At 47.6% G+C, this 19,095-nt stretch overlaps 1 protein-coding gene across 14 annotated transcripts in view; it reads right to left on the reverse strand.

Moving 5' to 3' along the window:
• The window catches only part of dysf (dysferlin, limb girdle muscular dystrophy 2B (autosomal recessive)), a 131,246-nt gene that overhangs the window by 68,120 nt on the left and 44,031 nt on the right, over positions 1-19,095 (reverse strand). For 6 of the 14 annotated variants that reach the window (XM_088639088.1, XM_088638972.1, XM_088638992.1 and 3 more), the window contains exons 13-24: positions 17,256-17,359; positions 16,868-16,936; positions 14,351-14,394; positions 12,888-12,970; positions 7,669-7,710; positions 6,309-6,424; positions 5,771-5,884; positions 3,963-4,140; positions 2,066-2,190; positions 1,613-1,719; positions 1,038-1,233; positions 572-718 (exon numbers count right to left, since the gene is read on the reverse strand). In XM_088639088.1, coding sequence (XP_088495214.1) covers positions 572-718; positions 1,038-1,233; positions 1,613-1,719; positions 2,066-2,190; positions 3,963-4,140; positions 5,771-5,884; positions 6,309-6,424; positions 7,669-7,710; positions 12,888-12,970; positions 14,351-14,394; positions 16,868-16,936; positions 17,256-17,359 — 1,325 coding nt within the window. The remainder of the gene's footprint in view (positions 1-571; positions 719-1,037; positions 1,234-1,612; positions 1,720-2,065; positions 2,191-3,962; positions 4,141-5,770; positions 5,885-6,308; positions 6,425-7,668; positions 7,711-12,887; positions 12,971-14,350; positions 14,395-16,867; positions 16,937-17,255; positions 17,360-19,095) is intronic. The other 8 variants (XM_088639033.1, XM_088639070.1, XM_088639080.1 and 5 more) reach the window with 2 other exon arrangements.

Here is a 19,095-nt window from a genome sequence, read left to right on the forward strand (position 1 = left end):
GGTGTTAAGGCCAAAAACAGCTACTTCATTTTTGTGTCTGCATTTGTTCATTTTAGCACATTAAAAATATCAAATGGTGAATTGTGTTCAGTGGCACTGTGGACAATATTGGATTTCTAGAGTTGAGAACTCTGTACTTTCTCTAAGGAACCCAGGCAAATGGATTCAATGACTGCTTAACAGCTTCTGCCATAGTCCTGCAATCCTCTGGGTAAAGTAGTGCTTCATTCTAAAGAGGTTGTCTGTGAAGAATATGTCTCAGGGACTTCGAAGCAGGATACCTGGGCAACTAAAGTTTGTCAGTTTCTTTCACTGTCCTCCACGCACCTGAACAAATGCCAAGTAAACATCACATCTGTTTGGTTTTTCATTAAGTCTTCACGTCCTCATCAGAGTGCTTTAGAATCCTGAGCACATTAATACAGTGAAGGTGGAAATAGGAAGGAAGTGAGAACTCAAGACACTTATCCATCCGTAACCTGCGAAACACCCACGTGCTGTGCAAAGCTTGTGGTAACAGTGGCCATAGCTGACCCAGAGATTCAGCACCAGGACCAGCCCTGCGGCTCACCTTCATGCGGATGGTCTGTAGCTGCCCACAGCTCCTGCCGCAGTGGCTCCGGGAGTAGAAGACCTCATGAGCGGGAATTCTGTAGTAGGCGAGTCGCCGATCCCCCTGCAGCATCCAGATCACAATGTCCGGGAGGCTGTTCTGGGGCTGGGAGAGGGACAGCGCTGTGAGTCCGCGGCCTTGTCCGATTTCCCTCGGTGTCTGCTTCGTGCCAATGTCCTGCTCAGGCTCCCTCAGCCATTCCTCCACCTACCTCTGTCTACATCTGTCCCCACCCCTGCTGTGCTTTTCCACCTCCTGCACAGCGAGCGGGAGGGCCCACTCTTCCTGACCATTCCTGACCTTACCCGCCATGGATCAGCAGCGCACTCCTCCATCGCTCACCTCCGCCGTTCGCCGGGGCTCTCGGCTCTGTGCACCCCTCCCCACGCTCCCACCCAGCCAGCCCGAGCCCCTGCTGCCGTACCTCCTCGGCCAGGGCCCGGAGCCGCAGCGCCCAGTCCTCCGCCTGCTCCAGCACCACGCCCAGCTCCGTGGCGGGGCCGTGTCTGAGGGCCAGCGCCGCCTGCTGGATCTGCTGGAGGTTGCTCCTGCGCAGGTGGCACCTGGCCTTGTCCAGGGGTGTGGCGCAGGGCCAGCTCTGCAGGTCAGGGAGCTCCTGGCTGCAGCACACAGCAAGGTGAGTTAGAGAGCCGGCCCAGCTAGGGATCGGGACACCCAGAGTCATCTGCGAACCCGCAGTCCCATTCAAATGAGCCTTTCACCAGGGACGTCTTTACACAGTGTTTGCTCTTAAAAACATTCACATTAATAATATTTCCACAAATATATTATTTTATTAATATTAAAATACATTGATGTTGTTCTGTAGTTCTGCTTTTGTTTTGTTCCTAATTAATGACACCATCATCCCGAGTTAAGATTTTTTCAATTTAAATGGTATCTTATCCCTGCCCAAAGGAGACTAAGACCACCTGAACTAGGCCCCCCTTGATGATTTTGCACGGCCCCACCTCTATGAGCCACCGAACCGGATTATACCTGCAGTCAGCGATGACATCGTCTAAGAGACGGGACACCTTGCTGTCCACCTCCTGCAGTGGACTGCCTGCCTTCAGATCCAACTGCACCTGCTCCAGATTGGCTTCCTAACCAGAGGGGAAAGAGGAGAAGAGAGAATCAGACCTGGTTCGCTGACTCTGCCAGCAGGGCTGACAAGCAGTTTGGAGACGACCTTCTCTCCACACCTGTAACAATGCAAAAGTACAAGTCCTGGTAGGACACTACCCTTACAAGGAGTCACTAAAGCAGAGACTCCTAGTGTCCGACTGCCATACTCCTCACGCTGGGCGAGAGCCTTGTCCAGACTGTATGACCGTTGGGCCTGCTGCTGTGCCCTGAAGAACGAGTGCACGCTGGGTCAGGAGAGCCTGGCAGAGGCGGATGTCCTGGGCCCTGGGGCTGTGCACCACCGATCAGCTGCTGCAGACTCACCAGGCGCTCCGTCATGTGCAGCATCATGTTGAGGGCGTCGATGCGCGGCTTCACGTCCTCCCACTCCGAGGACAGCACCACCACGGGCTTCACGTTCCCCCAGGGCAGGTAGTAATAGTGACACCCTGCAGGACAGGCAAGACAGTGGGGTCAACAGGCTGCCCACCTGAGGACTAAGCTGCACACACTGTACACGCACTGCACATATAACGTCATCCCAGCGCAAGTCAATTAAAACCCACGTATACATTGGACAGCTCAAAGGAGATATGGAAAGGTATGTTGTTTTGGAGCCTAAAATGATCCTAAAAGATTCCTTCAGTACTATCGCACACAACAACTAAGAAGGATAAAGCAAAATGGATCCTGCATCTGGGACAATGAAGGGAGATGTCTGGCAAACAAAGGGGAAGTGAATGGTGTAGTAATCGAGCAGTCCTCTCAGGCAGGGAGCTGCGTCAGCATGTGTAGGCTGCAAAGGAACAGGTCAAGGTTTATTCCAGCTGAAAGGACAAGAAAAGAGACGTAAAACGTTTTGGTGAGATGACACCTGAATAAGGCTCCATAGCCTAAACATTGTGTGTCTCTTTTCTTTTCCTTTCAGCATGGAATACATCTTTACCTGTTTCTCTCAGGTGCTCACTGAGGAAGGAGTCAACAACAGGCCTCAGGCAACAGAAGGACACAGGTCTGTATTGGACGGTATCAGCACAGAAGAGGGAGAAGAGTTTTGGGTACTAGGAGCACTCGAGATTAATAACCCCCCCCCAGGGCCTGACAGGATCTTACCACCTCTTCCGTCAGTCCCTTCAGACAGGGGCGCACTCAGGACTGCAGAATTGCTAAGGAAGTGCCCGTTCATGAGAAGGGGGGGAGACTGAACCAAGACATTAAAGAGCAATTAGTCTGACTTCTATTACATGTCAGGATATGGAAACAATTATTAGAAGTAAATAAAATAAATACCTCCTGTAGCTGGAAATAGGCTTCTAGATGATAGTCAACAAGGATTTAGAAAGTGTAGGTCTTGTAACTATCCTGTTACTTAGCTTTCAACCATAGTGTACACGTAAGGAGTATACAATATGGTGTTTTATAAGGTCCTTCATTAAGGATTAATTCTCGAATTACAGAGAGTAGGTGTTCAGGGAAAGGCATATGGGTGGATTTAGAACCATTTAAGAGAAAACAAAGGGCACAGATAAGGAGGGAATGCTAAAATGGGGATGTTGTTGAAACGGATACCCTGTCTTCTTTCAAGAAACAGCTGGATAACATATTTCACTCAATTACCTACTAACTACAAAATGAACAGGGGGCCACCTGGCCTTCCCTTGTTTGCAACTTTTATATGTTCTTAATATTAACAGTTTTATCATCAACAGATCAAAGGAACTTTACAACAAGAACTGTAGTGTTACTGTAGATTTGTTGTGTATAACTGTATGCCGATGTGGATGTTTACTTTAGGCCTGATGCTTGTATTAAGTCTCTTTTTATGTCTTTTTGTTATTGTTTTTTATTGTATATTACTTAATGCATATGTCCAAAAACTCCGTGGTAACTTGTAGTAGCAATGGGCGCTATACTAAATAAAAAATATTTAATTGTATCAATGGATTGATCAATCTTACTTTTTACTAGTTCTTCTTTTTAATGTTTCATATTTGTGGCTCAACTACAAAGCTTTGTACATCTATTGTTAATGAATTTTATTTTTTTTGCAAAGAGAACTCTTCATATATCACTAGAAATTCGACAGGAAAGCAACAATATGTCTTCACAGCACTCAGCTGAAGAGTTTTGCAGTCTGATATGAGACTGCAGACCATAGGCAACTGAACCAGAATATTAACTGCACACTGACACCCCCTGGAGGCTGGAGCTGGGATCTCACCATCGAATACTGCCCGGCTGTACTGAGTGGTGGAGGCCAGAGGCAGGCAGGAGTTGTCAAACTTATTGCCATAGTTGCCAATGCTGACTTCAAACTGTATGGCATCATCCACGTCCTGGAGCAGAGTGGCGGAATAGAAGGCAGCAAACAGGCAGTACTTCCTCTTCCTCATGAACTTCTGGAAAAGTCGCAGACAAAACACGGGCTCAGGACATCGACAGACTACGGTATGTTTTAATGACATCACCAGAATAGGGGCCACATTTATTTTCAACCCAAAGAACAATGTACGTCTTCTACAAACAGTTGTAACAAGATTAAAAGTATGCAAACAATTTTTATTATATCTGTGATACGATTTTTAAAAATAACAAAATCAATTACAATCTTAACCTGACTGGCTTCCCTGGTTTTCTGGAAGCAATAATAAACTATAAGGATGCCAACACTGGTGTGGATGACCATGCGTGTATGTTTCTCAGTAAGCGGTACTGTATGTCAGATTGCAGAGTCACAGTGAGCAGTATGTTAGGCTGTAGTGTCAGTGAGCAGTGTGTCAGGCTGTAGTGTCTCAGTGAGCAGTGTGTCAGGCTGTAGTGTCTCAGTGAGCAGTATGTTAGGCTGTAGTGTCAGTGAGCAGTGTGTCAGGCTGTAGTGTCTCAGTGAGCAGTGTGTCAGGCTGTAGTGTCTCAGTGAGCAGTGTGTCAGGCTGTAGTGTCTCAGTGAGCAGTGTGTCAGGCTGTAGTGTCAGTGAGCAGTGTGTCAGGCTGTAGTGATATTGAGAAGTGTGTCAGGCTGTAGTGTCTCAGTGAGCAGTGTGTCAGGCTGTAGTGTCTCAGTGAGCAGTGTGTCAGGCTGTAGTGTCAGTGAGCAGTGTGACAGTCTGTTGTGTCAGTGAGAAGTGTGTCAGGCTGTAGTGACAGTGAGAAGTGTGTCAGGCTGTAGTGTCTCAGTGAGCAGTGTGTCAGGCTGTAGTGACAGTGAGCAGTGTGACAGGGTGTAGTGCCTCAGTGAGAAGTGTGTCAGGCTGTAGTGACAGTGAGCAGTGTGACAGTCTGTTGTGTCAGTGAGAAGTGTGTCAGGCTGTAGTGACAGTGAGAAGTGTGTCAGGCTGTAGTGTCTCAGTGAGCAGTGTGTCAGGCTGTAGTGACAGTGAGCAGTGTGTCAGGCTGTAGTGTCTCAGTGAGCAGTGTGTCAGGCTGTAGTGCCTCAGTGAGCAGTGTATCAGGCTGTAGTGTCTCAGTGAGCAGTGTGTCAGGCTGTAGTGTCAGTGAGCAGTGTGACAGTCTGTTGTGTCAGTGAGAAGTGTGTCAGGCTGTAGTGACAGTGAGCAGTGTGTCAGGCTGTAGTGTCTCAGTGAGAAGTGTGTCAGGCTGTAGTGTCTCAGTGAGCAGTGTGTCAGGCTGTAGTGTCTCAGTGAGCAGTGTGTCAGGCTGTAGTGCCTCAGTGAGCAGTGTGTCAGGCTGTAGTGACAGTGAGAGGTGTGTCAGGCTGTAGTGTCTCAGTGAGCAGTGTGTCAGGCTGTAGTGTCAGTGAGAAGTGTGTCAGGCTGTAGTGACAGTGAGAAGTGTGTCAGGCTGTAGTGTCTCAGTGAGCAGTGTGTCAGGCTGTAGTGTCAGTGAGAAGTGTGTAAGGCTGTAGTGTCAGTGAGCAGTGTGTCAGGCTGTAGTGACAGTGAGAAGTGTGTCAGGCTGTAGTGTCTCAGTGAGCAGTGTGTGAGGTTGTAGTGACAGTGAGCAGTAGGTTTTGTTTACTCTCAGTAAATAGTGTAAAGTGTTTCCCAGAAAGCACTGAGAGAACATTCTCACCTCCACCACCAACAAATCATCATTGGGAATATCCTCCACCTTCTGCTCGACGCGCTCCGCCAGCTTGGTGCTGAGCTCCAAGAGGATGCGGCCACGGTATGCCACTCCCTCTCCCTGTAGGCACACAGGGCACGAATCAGATCACTGGCATTCACTACATTCATATCTGCACCCTTCTGGAATAGTAGAGGCAGTCCCCCAGAAGGGTCGTGCTCTAAGGGAGAACTGTGATTATTAACATTGAAGTAATCAATGGAGAGAAATGTGCCAAACAGGGAGAGAGCAGGAGAGGGAAAGAGGTTGAACAGGGAGAGAGCAGGAGAGGGAAAGAGGTCGAACAGGGAGAGAGCAGATTGTTGTTGAAGAGGGAAAGTGGTTGAACAGGGAGAGAACAGATTGTTGTCGGAGAGGGAAAGAGGTCGAACAGGGAGAGAGCAGGAGAAGGAAATGGGCTTCTCTGTGTCTCACGTGCTTTGTCGTGTTGTGAAAGGCGGACTACCATGAAACACTCAGCACAATGAGGCATGTAGCACTGCACCTTGCCCAGATTGAGAGCCTCGTAGGGGTCCGAGAATGTGTTGAACTCCCGGGGGCTGCCATAGACATTGACATAGCAGGGCCCGAAGGTGGGCAGGAACCCCAGGCTGTCATCAACTGGGGGTACAGAAAACACAAAGGTGATTAAGAGGAAGCATAAACACTCGTTAACAGCTTATACAATACCCAGGACACCCAGGGCGAGTGCTTGAACTGCCCATGGACTGACGTCTGGGTCTAATTGTTAAAAGAGTCGGCGTTCTGTCAAAGTCTCGGCAAGGCCAGTGCCATTCAGCAGAGGCTGAATTCAGTGATTTAGTAATTGCCTGTCTTTCAGTGAACAAAGAACAAATCCTCCCTGTGAGGAAATACATGTCAAATGTTGTTAATGTGTATATTTCATTTAGCTTAGTTATTGAAGGAAAACAGGTCTACTCTTGGAGTTACAGGTCTATTATGAACAGAGAATATTACGAGAGGACCTGATATAAGCATTGAAAATCACTGACCAGTCAATCAAGAGGATTTCAAAATAAACAATGAAACACAAACCCAGAGGACACAAGCAGAAACTATGTGCAACAACATTTAAAACCTAGAACAGGGGGCACTTATTTACCCAAAGAGTTTTGGAAGTTTAGAACAAACTACCCAGTCATATAGTTGATGTCAGTGTCTTAGCTTCTTCCAAGAACTGGCTACACAAGATACTTGGATCAATTTACAGTTTTATTGTCTTTCCTTGTCCAAATATATTGAAGATAGTATAATTGAAGATCACAAAAAGATCCAAACTCACCTGTTTCATGAATGGATCAACAAGGCATTTTACAATATTCTAATAAAACCATATATTCTTACAGCTGTGTAAATCATCAGTTACAGTGTTGTTTTTGACTCAGAAACACATGCTAGAAAACTGGTAAACATGGTTATCATTATTTGTTAACATCTAAAACTTGAATTACAGTGCATATAAGGAATTCTTCGGATTCCTCTAAGACACAGTTGGACCTGAGAGTCCACGTTTTTATGTGAGAGTCTAAGCAAGAGACACAAACCATTTTATTATCTTCTGGGATGGTGCTGTATTATATTGCTGTTTCTCTGAAAACAAAATCTCTGTAGAGCTTTGCCATACTCTGAGCAGAGTTAATACAACTTCACATAGTGGAACAAGAATAATTCCAGAGAAGAGCACTCAGAAAGATTCCTGGTACCAATGACAACATTGCCTATCACACAGCATAATAAGAAAACATTCCTTTTTCGTCATATAGAAGCCACTGCTGGGGAACACTGCTGTGGGAGTGACTATGGCAGCATTAAGTGTAACATCACAAAGGAGAGAAATGATGTACCAGACGTACAGCTGTTTGTGAGGGTCTTCGGTGGTAAGTCATCTGAAGCACAGAGAGATGGATACACATTAGGAGCGAGTTAGCATGGGGCTTCAAGGAAACAGCAGATCACACAGTACAGAGGTGCACACCAAGAGAGCTTCGATTTCTAGCAATGTTTTATCATTTTTTAACTGGGTTCGTTGTTCTGTGGTCTGGAAATATACAGAACCACTAAGGAGTACTTTATTGCACATGAATATTAGTTTAATTTAAAGCTTTCCACTAACTTGCTCAGACAAGTGCAGTGGATAGAGATATACAGTCAAAGCCTAATGTTTCAGACAGAAAATGTAAAAACAAGACATGACAAATACTTCTGATGCCCGGCAATCATCTGCAAGGGCCTGTAATAAAGATAAACATTAACCTAATTATAACAAATTTTACAGTGCTGTGCATTTCAGATAGTTTTCATCCACTGAGTCTATTTTTTTAATGAATTCTTTGTAAAAAAAATCAGGAGCTGATAATGACACATTTGAAAGAAAATAAACTCAGCTCAGCCAGACTACAAAACCACTGATCTACAAATCCAGTTAAACAGATAAACGTAAACCTTCACCTCTAATGGAGGGAATCAGAAGAGTTACCCTCTTCAGCTAATCAAATCCGCAGATCCCTGGTGTGACAGAGCTGCCTCCCTCAGAAAGGATCAGATCACCACACAGATACCACACTCGAGCCTGATTGTACAGAACTGACCAGCAGATGCTGAAGCAACTCACAGGATTGTGGTTTAGCAGTCCTTCAAGGTGGAGACTGGTTGAAATATGGTTTCTATGCTGAATGTCGCATCCTCTGAATGCAAGATTTTTTTAGGATTCTTAACCTGTGCTTTACATTGTGATATACTGTGCCCCTAAACCTGCTATTGGGTTTCAATCTGAGAGCTATTAATATTACTATGTTGAACCTTTCCAAATGTTCTACTTGCTGGTTATTTAAATGTATATACCATTTCACAAACAGCTATTTTGGATTGTTTTGGCTTTACTCAGCATGTCAAATTCCCAGCTCAGAAGCAACTGGTCGTTAATGAGGACAAGGCCTCCTGCCTGGCCACCTCCTGCTAATGGTAAGCTTTTAGGGAATGTGGCCTTCCAGGGACTGAGACACTAATGCAAACTACTTATCATGTACCTCCTACAAAACTGGACTCCTTTCTCCTTGTTTGTCCTGCTGGTACACAAATGATCTGAGTCTTCTTTTCCCACGCGAGGCCTGGTACCACACAGTGAGCAATAGCACCTGCTCTTGTGCATCTCCACTCACTCAAGGAGAAACTGCTGCTGCTTTTCATCTGGCTTTTTATGTGCAAGTTTTTATGGGTCTGAGTGTTTTTATATGTGAACTATTGTACAGCAGCTATAAATGTATTATTATTTATTCATTATTGTCATTGTTGTTGTGTTCCCTGTTGTGTGCACGCTGTACAGTGCTCTGATGTCAGGATGGAACAGGTTGCAAGTCATGAATGAATTAATTCCTTCGATTTATAGGGTACTTTTCATCTCAAAAGATGCCAAAGTGTTTTTACATTAGGAGGAGATCCACTTCCACAACCTCTGAACTGCAGTCCCAGCTGGACGACACAGAGCAGCCATTCTGCGCCTGTAGTGACAAACTACTTCAGCACTTAAATTCAAGGGAAATGTAGGGGTATTGATCCACAGCACCACTTACAGTCCCATCCTGCTTGTCCTCAGAGGTCTCCTTCTCCAGTACTGATCAGCCCTGGCCTGGATAACTACTAAATTCTGAGCAGATCAGGCTGCCATGTGCCAATGCTGCTCTCAGTAAAGAAAAAAGCCATTCGGAGCCCAGGAGGAGTGGTGGGTCTTGACGAAAGCCAGTTCAGAAACTGATCAGACACCTGCTTCTTTTATTTCACAGTTCTTATTGTGTTCTGCCCTGTCTGGCATCCTTCCTGTTGCAGGCTGTAAAAGGATGCATGTCTCACCCTAACCATGTGGACATTCTCCTCCCTGCAAACTCTCTGCGTGTTGCTGTGACACATGAGTGCTTGTTTTGCTCTGTGTCTCCAAGTGAGATCAGCAAAGCAAAAAACAGATATCACTGAACTAACGGCACGTTGCAATTAGTATTCACATGAAGTGCGTCAAGTATGCGATTTCCTACTAAAGTAAGCAACAAAAACACTTTCCCCAAAGAAGATATATATATTAGATTAATTTAATGTAACCTGTAAAAAACATGGAGGGATTTGTCCCTGAAAAGTGTAAAGAAAATCTAATTTTACTCAACTTAAGAAGCACCAGACACGCCACCAGTGAGCTGCTGTAGTTGTGTACGATCAGGCTGTCACAGAGGTAGAACTGTCTAACCGACACATTTATGCAACCAGTTTTATTCTTGGTGGTAAAGGACATGCTATAAGATCTGCCTTTTTCATAGATAGGCTGACTTTTAAAAAAAGTCAGTCTACCTCTCTAATGGTTTAGTCAGCACTTCTAAAATATGTTATCAGAAAGCAACAAAGGTTTGTGTGTTAGTAATTGCATTAGCAGGTAAAATTCTCAGATCCCAAGAAAATCACACATATCAGCAACTGGACTATCCCTTCAGATACCGCCAGGTTTTATGTGAATCTTAAAGTGCAACTTCATAGTTCTTTAAGAAATCCCAAATGACACTGGCAGGAATTCATCAGGATAGAGTCTCCAAATTCCTCAGTGTCTTTTGTGTGTCTTCCATTACTTGGCACCACACACACAGCACATCCCACACGCTCACCCTAGTCCACTCTGCAGACACACGCCCACCCACCCCATCCAGCACTCCACTCATGGGTCTCATCTGGCCTGCATGTCTTGGGTCTGGGTGAGGAATGGGCCTATTTCTGCCAGTGTTCTAGACCACAGTATGATCAGTGGATACTCCTTGTGCTTGCTGTTGAGATAGCTGTTGAGAGATTAGGTTCGTCGTGGTGTTTTCTCACACGATCCCCTCCTGAGACACACCCAGTTCCCTTCCTTCTCCCTCAACATGTCCCAATTTCCCTTCCTGCTCTGTATCCACATCACCCAGCTCTCCAACCCAGGCAGTCTGCTCCACACCGAGAGCAGCAGGAGGAAGGACTGTGAGGGGGACTGTGGACTACAGGGGAGCAGTGAGACAGAGAAAAGACAGTAAAGACCTGGGCTGCCTTCTCTAGCACAGAGGCCAGTTCTGTGCTAACTGCTCATGGCATTCCTACAGCTGTACTGAAACACTCTCTGAATGGTCGACACCATCTTGATGAATATTCTACTTTAATCGAGGCTCAGCCCAAAGAGGAGCTCTAGCTAACTTATAATTCGGGGCTTTGCAGATCCAGACAGTGACTGATTTGCAAACACTCACAAACACACATTTGCACGCTCACACATTCACACACTCGCACACACCGTCAATCAAAGTAAATTGCAACAATATTTTTGCTATTGTCCCTATGGTGTTGTTTTTTTTATTATATTTCAATACAAGCTCCCTAACAAGATGGTGGCTTGACCACATTATGACCGTTGGACATAATTGCTGACATGTTAATTTGCCAGTTAATTCAACATATGCAGCTCCTACCAACCAAGCAACAGCCTGCAGGAGCATGCAGGAGGATGGTGAAATTTCATTCTCAGACGACTGCTTTAGGGCTGCTCACCCTACAGGTACACCAATTCACCCCATCACACAATTTTGTTACTTAACACAATTCTGCTATTGCTTCAACACTGCAATTTCTTTGCTATAGTTTTCACTGGTTTACATAACAATTTACTATATGCATTCATGCTTTGTAATTATGTCACTCAGCTTTATTACAAAGTCTGCTTTTACTAGGGTAAACTGCAGTAAACTCTAATAAAGGCATTACAAGAGACACCATGAGAAGGGGCAATGATGTGAGATCTAGTCCTCATTAATACAGGACTGAAACAAGCCTGAAAGCACCTGTGACACCTCAACAGTCCAATGCATCCGAAAACAACTAACTGGAGGACACACACACAGAGTGGACCTCCTGGCACTTGAGCCTGACGCCTCCTGGAGCCATCCTGGTACAAGAGGCCGAGGAACCACTTGGTGCTCAGGTCATGTTTGGAGCAGCAGATCTTAAAGCTCTTCTGGCCACAGTCTCTCAACACACACAAACCGATGCCACGTTCACACAGTCTTCATCTTTGTAAGAAAAGTGTTGCAACAGTGTCACATACATTTTTGGGGAGGTAGGCTTAAATCTCGAGTTGGTTTTTCTTAATTTGAGAGATCAAATCATTCAGGGATTTTGTATTTTTGTTTATGTCATAAGAGGAAAAATGGTGATGAACAGTCCAGGAAAACAGCCCAGTCCTTTGAATACAGAACACATCTCAGTCCCCATGCTCTGTAGAATACACCAAGCCACGCCAACCAACCACTCATAAGCAGAAGGCCAAGATCATTGCACACACAGCACAGCGCTCTGGTCTCCTGATACCCCTGAGAAAGGCCAGTTACAGCCTCAGCCACAGAACCACCAGTCTCATTGGTTGGTTGGTCTTGTCTCGACTCTAAACAGTGTTGTTTATAGACTCTCAGTGTCAGACCTCTGCAGATGCCTGAGCAGGAGCGACAACTGTGTAGCAACAAAGATATTGAAAACCATGACATATAAGCAGACATAAAAAGCAAGGCTGCATGTCTGGTTTGTATGATCCCTGTATCAGAAGTGGGTGAGAGTTCTCAGTAAAGAGCAGCCCCACTAAATAAAAATCTGTGAGGCCAGGGGTAGTAACATACCAAACCTCCCGTTACATTTAGCATGTATGTCTTGAACAACCAGCCCTTTAATTAACTGTAGAGGTGATTATTAGTGGATCAAACAGTTAAAGAGCTGGCTGGGTTAAAACCCTGCAGTGGGTGGACAGGGTTGATCACGTATTTGACTACCCATGTAGTAGGAGATACTGTATGCATCCTGTTGCGTAAATTCTGCAATAGTGATAAGTGACATGAACACTGCCTTCTGTGACTGCAAGAGTGAATTAACCGCATGCATTTTCCCACACAGCAGAGCAAGGCTCCCACCACCTCGTAGCACAGCCCATTATCCCCCGGGTACAGTGGGGTTAGCGGCCCACCGCACTACACCACTGTGTTAATCAGTCCAGCGTGCTCCACAGCCCCAGCCTCCCTACCTTCAATCTCCCCTCCCGGCGCAGAGATCTTGGACATGCACAGGTGTGTTGTGCCGATCACATCGTTGTGAGTTGCTCGGTCCCTGCCAGAGAGAACGAGGAAGTGTCTTTAAGAAACACACGTTCAGATCATGTAAAAACTTCACATGGTTATAGCTCAAGGTTACATGGAGAAAACACCTGGAGGTGTGTCACAGAGGGAGATAATGGGTGTGGGATGAAAGGTGTCAAGGTGGGGATGTAAGTTGCACTCAATGGCCAGTGTCACCCTAAGGGTTGGTGTAGTTCACACCTTGTTCTCTGAGCTTCATCCCACTGATCAAACACCCTATTAACACAGATTCCGGGCAATTAGAGACAATCGAGAGGTGACGTGAACTGTGACACAGGTCTGACTGTGTACATATGGCAGGGTCATACTGGGAATTAGCGCTACATAATGCATTCTTACACCTGGCCAAATCTGTATATAGACAGTTCCTCAATGAGCCCTGAGCAATTAGCTCTGCCCCCAAGCTAGACATCATCCCCCAGAGAATTAGACAATTTCAAAAAGACAATGCTGCTGGACGTCTCCTTTGAGACTCTGGGTCCAGTAGCTGGGGTCCATGGGGGACTTGTGTGGGTCTGCCCTTTGGAGGGATATTCTGTGTCATGGATTCTGTTTTTCTCAGTGGTGATGAATGTTGCACTTACTAGAAATTAAGGCCACTTAGGAGCACTTAAACAACAACAGTGGCTGTTGCTTGTCTGTGGGTGCACTGGTGGTTCTGGGGGATAGATAGTATTGTACGTGAGTGGAACTGCAGGGGAGAGAGGGTTGTGGAGTTGTGGAGGTTTGTGTGTTTTCTTTTATTTATGTGAGAGAGAGGTTAAAGAGACAAGTTTTGGTGTACCCTGTTGCAGGGAAAAGGGGTCCTAGCACCCTTAACTTTGCTCAATGGTGTAATCAATAAAAAAGCAATTCCTGCATTTAGGGGTCACAATCCATTAGAGGTGTACACACATAAATACCAACAATCTGTACAGGAAATAGCTGAAAAAGACCATAACTGTCATCGCTATGATCAAAACGTATTGATCATGAAATAACTGTAAATAAAATGTGTTTGAAGCAGCATGGTGGCACAGTCGTTAGCATAGCTGCCTTGCAACTCTGGGGCTCTGGGTTCAATTTCAGACCTGGGTTGTTACCTCTCTGGGTTTGTGAGTGTTTCCTTCAACAGTCCAGACATACTGGTAAGTAGACTTGTGGGGAAGCTTGAGTGTAAGTGTGTGCATGTCTGTGTCTGTGTGAGTGCAATGGGCTGGGGTAATTTTGAGGGTGTATCCTGCCTTATGCCTGTTGTTTGCTGGGATGGAGTCCCACTCCTGCACAACCCTGTATAGGACAAAGCACTTAGGAAATTGGATGGATGGCAAATGTTTAGGCAGTGGGCATATCAGGGTGAGTATTGACTTACCAGTCTAGGATTCGGATTTTCATTTTTTCACACATAGAGGGGAACTGTAAAGAGGGAGACCACTGTCAGAGCATATTTTTTTCTGCACATTTAGCCCTACACACCGTCCCACAAACACCTTTCACTGACCCGACTCTACACACCGTCCCACACACACCTCTCACTGACCCGACTCTACACACCGTCCCACACACACCTCTCACTGACCCGACTCTACACACCGTCCCACAAACACCTCTCACTGACCCGACTCTACACACCGTCCCACACACACCTCTCACTGACCCGACTCTACACACCGTCCCACACACACCTCTCACTGACCCGACTCTACACACCGTCCCACACACACCTCTCACTGACCCGACTCTACACACCGTCCCACACACACCTCTCACTGACCCGACTCTACACACCGTCCCACACACAGCTCTCACTGACCCGCCTCTACACACCGTCCCACACACACCTCTCACTGACCCGACTCTACACACCGTCCCACACACACCTCTCACTGACCCGACTCTACACACCGTCCCACACACACCTCTCACTGACCCGACTCTACACACCGTCCCACACACACCTCTCACTGACCCGACTCTACACACCGTCCCACACACACCTCTCACTGACCCGACTCTACACACCGTCCCCCACACACCTCTCACTGACCCGACTCTACACACCGTCCCACAAACACCTCTCACTGACCCGACTCTACACACCGTCCCACAAACACCTCTCACTGACCCGACTCTACACACCGTCCCACACACACCTCTCACTGACCCGACTCTACACACCGTCCCACACACACCTCTCACTGACCCGACTCTACACACCGTCCCACAAACACCTTTCACTGACCCGACTCTACACACCGTCCCACACACACCTCTCACTGACCCGACTCTACACACCGTCCCACACACACCTCTCACTGACCCGACTCTACACACCGTCCCACACACACCTCTCACTGACCCGCCTCTACACACCGTCCCACACACACCTCTCACTGACCCGACTCTACACACCGTCCCACACACACCTCTCACTGACCCGACTCTACACACCGTCCCACAAACACCTCTCACTGACCCGACTCTACACACCGTCCCACACACCTCTCACTGACCCGACTCTACACACCGTCCCCCACACACCTCTCACTGACCCGACTCTACACACCGTCCCACACACACCTCTCACTGACCCGACTCTACACACCGTCCCCCACACACCTCTCACTGACCCGACTCTACACACCGTCCCACAAACACCTCTCACTGACCCGACTCTACACACCGTCCCCCACACACCTCTCACTGACCCGACTCTACACACCGTCCCACACACACCTCTCACTGACCCCTCTACACACCGTCCCACACACACCTCTCACTGACCCGACTCTACACACCGTCCCACACACACCTCTCACTGACCCGACTCTACACACCGTCCCACACACACCTCTCACTGACCCGACTCTACACACCATCCCACACACACCTCTCACTGACCCGACTCTACACACACCTCTCACTGACCCGACTCTACACACCGTCCCACACACACCTCTCACTGACCCGACTCTACACACCGTCCCACACACACCTCTCACTGACCCCACTCTACACACCGTCCCACACACACCTCTCACTGACCCCACTCTACACACCGTCCCACACACACCTCTCACTGACCCGACTCTACACACCGTCCCCCACACACCTCTCACTGACCCGACTCTACACACCGTCCCACAAACACCTCTCACTGACCCGACTCTACACACCGTCCCACACACCTCTCACTGACCCGACTCTACACACCGTCCCACAAACACCTCTCACTGACCCGACTCTACACACCGTCCCACACACCTCTCACTGACCCGACTCTACACACCGTCCCCCACACACCTCTCACTGACCCGACTCTACACACCGTCCCCCACACACCTCTCACTGACCCGACTCTACACACCGTCCCCCACACACCTCTCACTGACCCGACTCTACACACCGTCCCACACACACCTCTCACTGACCCGACTCTACACACCGTCCCCCACACACCTCTCACTGACCCGACTCTACACACTGTCCCACAAACACCTCTCACTGACCCGACTCTACACACCGTCCCACACACCTCTCACTGACCCGACTCTACACACCGTCCCACACACACCTCTCACTGACCCGACTCTACACACCGTCCCACACACACCTCTCACTGACCCGACTCTACACACCGTCCCACACACACCTCTCACTGACCCGACTCTACACACCGTCCCACACACACCTCTCACTGACCCGACTCTGCACACCAAACCAAATATGTTTCCTTTTTATTCCTATTAATATTACTTAATATGTGTTTCTATATTGTTCCTGTTACTCATTGTTCTCATTACAGATTTACTATTTTTGATAACTCGGCTATGAAGAGCTGTGGTACTGTAGGTGTTCTTTAGAGGCATCTCAGTAGGGAATATCTTACCCGGATAGGAAGAGAGAGGCTCTGGTTCCACTGTGGGTTGGCATTTTTCTCCAGGATCTTAGTGCAGATCTGTCAAAGAAAGAATGGAAAAATAAAACCTGTATGAAGAATTAGCTCATTATTAAAGCTATTGGAAAGTTACACAAGATAACAAAATATTTGCCATTAAATAAGCAAAATTAATATTGATATGCTGGTGCAAAGTGTGTTCATTTTTGTGTTCATTGAAGAGGAATGGGTTGTTACTATTGTGTGATACAGTATTGTGAGTGTCAACACAGTATTGAGCAAGTCGGTGCACTATTACAGAGTCTGCCAGCTCAGCGGTGCTCTGTGCAATGTCAGGGCAGTGTAGTTGAAGAGCAGTGTAGTTGTTTCCCAGTGTTACCGTTTTGCCAGCAAAGTTGACCTCCACCAGCGGGTCCACCAGGTTCTTCCGGTTGCTTTCGAAGCCAAAGATCTGTTTCATTCCATCAAGGAAGGCATCATCCACTGCAGACACAAACAGTAACACTGTTAGATTAACACATAGAACAACTGTTAGATAAAGACACACAACACCACCGTCTCACTGACACACAGCTCCACTGACACTGACACACAGCACCACTGACACTGACACACAGCACCACCGCCACACTGACACACAGCACCACTGACACTGACACACAACTCCACCGTCACACTGACACACAGCACCACTGACACTGACACACAGCACCACCGTCACACTGACACACAGCACCACCGTCACACTGACACACAGCACCACCGTCACACTGACACACAGCACCACCGTCACACTGACACACAGCACCACCGTCACACTGACACACAGCTCCACTGTCACTGACACACAGTACCACCATCACACTGACACACAGCACCACTGTCACACTGACACACAGCACCACTGACACTGACACACAGCTCCACCACCACACTGACACACAGCACCACCGTCACACTGACACACAGCACCACTGTCACACTGACACACAGCACCACCGTCACACTGACACACAGCACCACTGACACTGACACACAGCTCCACCACCACACTGACACACAGCACCACCGTCACACTGACACACAGCACCACTGTCACACTGACACACAGCACCACTGTCACAGATACACAGCACCACTGTCACAGATACACAGCACCACTGTCACTGACACACAGCACCACCGTCACACTGACACACAGCACCACCGTCACACTGACACACAGCACCACCGTCACACTGACACACAGCACCACTGTCACAGACACACAGCACCACTGACACTGACACACAGCCCACTGACACTGACACACAGCACCACCGTCACACTGACACACAGCTCCACCGTCACACTGACACACAGCACCACTGTCACTGACACACAACTCTACCGTCACACTAACACACAGCACCACTGACACTGACACACAACTCTACCTTCACACTGACAAATAGCACCACCGTCACACTAACACACAGCACCACCGTCACACTGACACACAGCTCCACCGTCACACTGACACACAGCTCCACCGTCACACTGACACACAGCTCCACTGACACTGACACACAACTCTACAGTCACACTGACACACAGCACCACAGTCCCACTGACACACAGCACCACTGTCACACTGACACACAGCACCACTGACACACACAGAACTCTACCATCACACTGACACACAACACCACTGTCAAACTGACACACAGCTCCACCATCACACTGACAGAACGACATCAGCGCCGTCAGACAGACTGACGTCAGCACAGTCACACAGATACACTGCCCTATCGTCAGACTGACTGACATCAGCACAGTCACACAGAAACACTGCCCTATCATCAGACAGACTGACATCAGCACAGTCACACAGATACACTGCCCTATCATCAGACAGACTGACGTCAGCACAGTCACACAGATACACTGCCCTATCGTCAGACAGACTGACGTCAGCACAGTCACACAGATACACTGCCCTATCGTCAGACAGACTGACGTCAGCACAGTCACACAGATACACTGCCCTATCGTCAGACAGACTGACGTCAGCACAGTCACACAGATACACTGCCCTATCGTCAGACAGACTGACGTCAGCACAGTCACACAGATACACTGCCCTATCGTCAGACAGACTGACATCAGCACAGTCACACAGATACACTGCCCTATCGTCAGACTGACTGACATCAGCACAGTCACACAGATACACT

The sequence above is a fragment of the Lepisosteus platostomus genome, chromosome 1 (assembly GCF_059453375.1).
Source record: "Lepisosteus platostomus isolate fLepPlt1 chromosome 1, fLepPlt1.hap1, whole genome shotgun sequence".
NCBI classification, from domain to species: Eukaryota; Metazoa; Chordata; class Actinopteri; order Semionotiformes; family Lepisosteidae; genus Lepisosteus; species Lepisosteus platostomus.